Source organism: Chiloscyllium plagiosum, unplaced genomic scaffold (genome assembly GCF_037043375.1).
Source record: "Chiloscyllium plagiosum isolate Xiang-an unplaced genomic scaffold, Cpla_swu_hap1 HiC_scaffold_38, whole genome shotgun sequence".
Lineage (NCBI taxonomy): Eukaryota > Metazoa > Chordata > Chondrichthyes > Orectolobiformes > Hemiscylliidae > Chiloscyllium > Chiloscyllium plagiosum.
Genome location: NW_028270176.1, coordinates 25,750,474 through 25,756,013, shown reverse-complemented (window position 1 = coordinate 25,756,013; position 5,540 = coordinate 25,750,474). Strand labels below are relative to the sequence as shown.

The 5,540-nt window shown below is 50.3% G+C and overlaps 1 protein-coding gene across 1 annotated transcript; it reads right to left on the bottom strand.

Annotated features, from left to right (window-relative positions):
• Positions 1–1,022: 1,022 nt before the first annotated feature.
• On the bottom strand, positions 1,023–3,065 carry LOC122544246 (interferon-inducible GTPase 5-like). Its single transcript, XM_087980885.1, has 2 exons — positions 2,279–3,065; positions 1,023–1,103 (listed from the first exon to the last, which is right to left on the bottom strand). The coding sequence occupies exon 1, from the start codon at positions 3,063–3,065 to the stop codon at positions 2,382–2,384; it is 684 nt and encodes a 227-aa protein (XP_087837011.1). The 3' UTR covers positions 1,023–1,103; positions 2,279–2,381.
• Positions 3,066–5,540: the final 2,475 nt, after the last annotated feature.

The window sequence follows — 5,540 nt, the reverse complement described above, 5'->3', positions numbered from 1 at the left end:
GGTGCAGTTCAGGTCTCTGTGTTTAAGGAAGGATGTAAATACATTGGACAAAGCTTGGAGGAGGTTCACAAAATTGGAGTGGATGAGTTGACCTATGATGGAAGGTTGGGCCTATTTTCACTGGAGTTTAGAAGGGTGAGGGGTGACCTGATTGAAGTGTATATGACCCTTAGCCCTTTATCAAAGTGGATGGGGAAAGGATGTTTCCTGTTGTGAGTGGGGGGGGGGGGGGGGGGTGCTCCCTGTTCAAATTAGGGTTTGCTCTTTTGGGACAGAGATGGGGAGGTTTTGTTTCCTCTCAGGAGTTTGTGTGACTTTGGCAGTCTCTGCCTCAGGAGGCAGTGGAGATGGGGGCCGGTGAATATTTTGAATACGGTGGTCGATATATTCTTATTGGGCGGAGGAATCCAAGGTTATTGGGGATGGATGAGACTGTAGAACTCAAAACATCAACAGATTGAACATGACCTGATTGGACAGGGGGGCAGGTTTGAAGGGCCAATGTACTTTGGCTCCCAAGTCATGTTTGTATGCGTGTACCCAGCAATGGAAATACCTTTGCAAGATACCCGATAATTGTTGCTTGCCTGGGTTTGTAGTATATCCAGATTCGCAATACTTTGGATTTGTAATATGGTGAGATTCATTACATACCTGGGAACTGCAATATATTGGGATCTTGTAATATAGCCAGGATTTGACCTTTATGTAGCATTTCAGTGATTTCCGCCCTACCTTAAGCTCTCTGCTGTGACAAATTAGCCATTCTGCGCACGTTCCAGGTAGAACATACTTTTCTTTAGCGTCTTTCGCCTCCTCCAGATGTCTCCAAGTACTGCTGAGCCAATGAAATGCCTTCCTCGAAGTGTAGTCACTGTCGTAATGTAGGAAACTTGGCAGGCAGGTGATAAAGAGACAAGGATTTTTATTTTATTTGGAGGGGGGGAACCAGGTTTGTAAAGGGTATATACAGCAAGGCGGAGCAGCCCCAAGGTAGTGGGGAGGGAGTCCAGTCATTTGGAATTCTCTTCTGCTTTTGCTCACTAACCACTGTGTCTTGTCTGACCTGCCGAAAGAGGAGGAGGAGGCATGAGGGAATGTACCTGTGAACAAAAGGAGAAAGATTGGATATTTCTCTCACCAAACCACATCACAGAGAATGCAGGACTTAGTTTTAAATGCAATGTTACAAAAAAAAGGCAGTCAATTTGCAAACTCTCACAAACACTGATGTGGCCATGACACAGGTCAGGGATGATTTTTGTTTAATTCATTCACGGGATGAGGACACCGCTTGCTGGTCCAGCATTTATTGCCTGTCCTTAGTTGCCCAGAGGATAATTAAGAGTCAGCCCCATCACGGTGGCTCAGTGGTGAGCACAGCTAACTCACAGTGCCAGGGACCCAGGTTCGATTCCAGCCTCTGGCAACTGTCTGTGTGGAGTTTGCACATTCTCCACATGCCTGTGTGGGTTTCCTCCGGGTGCTCCGGTTTCCTCCCAAAGATGTGCAGGTTAAGTGGATTGGTCATGCTAAATTGCCCATAGTTTTAGGGTAGGGGAATGGGTGAGGGTGGGCTACTCTTTGGAGGGTCAGTGTGGACTTGCTGCGAGTCTGGAGTCACATGTAGGCCAGACCCAAGTAAGGATGAAAAGCAGGAGCTTGGTCTACCTTGGATTCCAGCATCTGCAGTTTCTTTTGGCCTTGGACAAAGTCAGGATAGCAGTTTCTTCCCTGAACTGAGTGGGTTTTTTCAACAATGGTTTCATAGTCATCATTCGACCCTTAATTCCAGCTTCTTTTTTATCAAATTCAAATTCCACCACCTGCCTGTGGTAGGATTTGAACCTGGGCCCCTAGAACATTAGCTGGGTTTCTGGATTAATTGTGTGGCGATAATGCCATTCGGCCATCTCACCCTCCCTAAAATAAACATCGACTCAGGACAGCGGGGGGAGAACTCCCTTCACTCTTCCTCTCTCAGGCTGTGAGATCTTTGAAACTCTGGGGTGTAAAGCCTCAAGTGAAAGACAGCATTGATCGCGGTGTGGCAGTCTCTCTCTGCACTGACACCGAGAGTCAGCCCAGAGTCCCAGGCTCAGTGTTCCTTGTAGAGTGTACACTCCACGCCTACCCCCAGCCGAGCGGCACCGAACTGATTGATCCATCACCTCTGTTGGGGGTGTGGACGGAGGGGGGGGGGAGGAGGGAAGGGAGGCCTCCATCTCCTGTGCCACCTGTCGGGTGGTGGAGTCGGGGGGGGGCGGGGTGGAAATACCTCAGATGGCAAGTGTTTGTGGTCTCTCGCGGGCCACTCACTCTCGGCTCTCGGGTAAGTCGGGAGGGCCGGCTCCGCGGCATCGGGTCCTTCCCGCCGGTGATCAGAACTGACTGTTGAAGGTCTCAATGAAGTCCTGGAAGTCAAACCTGTCTGGCTCCAGCGCCGAGAGGAGGAAGACGTGCGGGAAGTGGACGCCGATGGCCTTCAGGGTCTTGGAGAAGTGCTTACGGATTTCCCGCAGCAGGTCACCCTGGTTGAAGTTCTGCTGCTTGGTGTCGCTGACGTAGACGTCAATCTTGGTGCGGGCAAACAGGAAGCTCTTGCCCATCCGGGAGATCTCGTTGGCCAGGTAGAGGACCTCCTCGTCCATCCGGCTGCTGGAGGTCAGGATGTAGTAGTCATAGGAGCGCAGGTCCACCTTCTCCACGTAGGCGTGCTGCCTGACCTCGCTGGCCTCGATGCCTGGCAGGTCCCACAGGAGGATCCGGGGGTTGCTCGGGTAGACATAGGATCGGGGCAAGCCCTTGCAGCTGGCCCCGGCCGCTCTGGGCTCGGCCTCCTCCCCTTCCTCGCCGTAGGCCCTCATGGCGTCCACCAGGGTAGACTTCCCAGAATTCACCGGCCCCGTCACAGCCACGTTGATGTACTGCTTCCTGGTGGACATCAGGCTCTTTTTCAAGCTCACCTTCCTCAGGCACTGGGCGGGCTCCACCTGCGCCGACCTGAAGTAGTAGGAGAAGGAGTTTCTCAGTGAGATGAAGATTTCGTAGAAGAACATCATCATTTCCTGCAGGAAATAATCACAGAGAAGTGTTCAGAGCCGGCGAGCAAATTCAGGAAGGACACGGACATGTGCGTCTCCGCCACCTTCCAAACCTCTGCACCCACCCCCCCTCAGTGTTTTTGGAGTAGCCTGGCCACAGTATAAAACCGGCTTCCATCAACAGCTTGGGGACAGAAATAGGCCACTCAGCCCCTCCAGCCTGTTCCTCCATTCAGTGAGATTATAGCTGATCAGTAGCCCATATCACTGCCTGCAGGGCAAAAGTGCTGTCACAACCTCCTGGCTCAGATCAAGTCATCATAACTTGGAAGCACAGGGCCCTGTGCTAAATGCTGTGAGGACATGAGTTCAAATCCCACCATGGCCAATGGGAGAATTTAAATTCCATTCACAAAACCCTGAATAGAAAGGTGGTCTCAGTGACTGTCACCACAAAACTCCCCTCGATTATCTTTAAAACCCATCTGGTACACCAATGCCCTTTGGGAAAATAAATCTGCCGTCCTTGCCTGGTCTGGCCTACAATAGAACTCTAGGCCCACAGCAATAGGGGTTGACTCTTAATTCCCCTTTGAAACAGTCCTAGCAAGGCATTCAGTTCAAGGGCACTTGGAGATGGGCTACAAATGATGGTCTGACTGGCACAGCCCAGGGATGAATGAATGTAAAAAGAGTTCAGTGCGATGCGGCTGGGGACCTATTATTGGACACAGCTGCCTGCGTAGTTAACAAATCCACCAGCAGAAAGAAGGCCATTCAGCCCTTTGTACTTTTGCTAGCTCTTCGACCCACTTAGTACCTTTCTCCATTCCCCCCCATCATTCCTTCCCCCAGCAGAACCTCAAAAGAATCCCCTTCAAGTATTATTCAACTCCCCCAGCTGAAAGCTCCCTCTACACTGTCCCCCATCAAACACTCCCAGGACAGGGACAGCACGGGGTTAGATACAGAGTAAAGCTCCCTCTACACTGTCCCCCCATCAAACACTCCCAGGACAGGGACAGCACGGGGTTAGATACAGAGTAAAGCTCCCTCTACACTGTCCCCCATCAAACACTCCCAGGACAGGAACAGCACGGGGTTAGATACAGAGTAAAGCTCCCTCTACACTGTCCCCCATCAAACACTCCCAGGAAAGGAATAGCACGGGGTTAGATACAGAGTAAAGCTCCCTACACACTGTCCCCCATCAAACAATCCCAGGACAGGGACAGCACGGGGTTAGATACAGAGTAAAGCTTCCTCTACACTGTCCCCCATCAAACACTCCCAGGAAAGGAATAGCACGGGGTTAGATACAGAGTAAAACTCTCTACACACTGTCCCCCATCAAACACTCCCAGGGACAGGGACAGCACAGGGTTAGATACAGAGTAAAGCTCCCTCTACACTGTCCCCCATCAAACACTCCCAGGACAGGGACAGCACGGGGATAGATACAGAGTAAAGCTCCCTCTACACCGTCCCCCATCAAACACTCCCAGGACAGGGACAGCACAGGGATAGATACAGAGTAAAGCTTCCTCTACACTGTCCCCCATCAAACACTCCCAGGAAAGGAATAGCACGGGGTTGGATACAGAGTAAAGCTCCCTCTACACTCTCCCCATCAAACACTCCCAGGGACAGGGACAGCACGGGGTTAGATACAGAGTAAAGCTCCCTCTACACTGTCCCCCAAAATACATCCCCAGGGCAGGGACAGCACAGGGTTAGATACAGATTCCAGAAGTGTGGTGCTGGAAAAGCACAGCCAGTCAGGCAGCATCCAAGGAACACAAAGTAAAGATTATTTTACAATGTACCCATCCAAATACTCCCAACAGACGTACAGCATGGAGTAAGATATAGAGTAAAGCTCTCTCTATACTGTCCCCCATCAAACACTCCCAGGACAGGGACAACACTGGGTTAGATATAGAGTGAAGCAAAATTAGTTGAGTATAGCAGCAAGGAACAAGGATATCTTACTGCAATTATACAAGCATACTGTGCGTAGTTTTGGTCTCCTGAGCTCAGGAATGATGTCGTTGCTTTAGGGAAGTGTATGGCGGTTAATGAAATTGATTCCTGGGATGGCAAAGCTGAAGTGTGACAAGAGATTGAGTCAGTTAGGATTATATTCATTGGAACTCAGAAGCATGGTGGTGATGGTGGTGGGGGAAAAATCTCATTGAAACCTATAAAATTCTCACAGGTCTCGACAGGCTACCTACATTTGAATAATGGGGGAGTACGGGACAAGGGGTGATCGTTTAAGGATAAGGGATTAAGCTTTTACGACTGAGATGAGGAGTAAGTTATTCAGCCCAGAGAGTGGGGGCGGGCCTCTGGAATTCACGATCACACAAAGTGGTTGAGGCAAAAACATTATGTGTTTTCAAGTTGTCAGCAGATGTAGCTGTTGTGGTTAAAGGGATCAAGGGACACAGGGGAGGATGGGACCAGGGTATTAAGCTCAATAAACAGTCATGT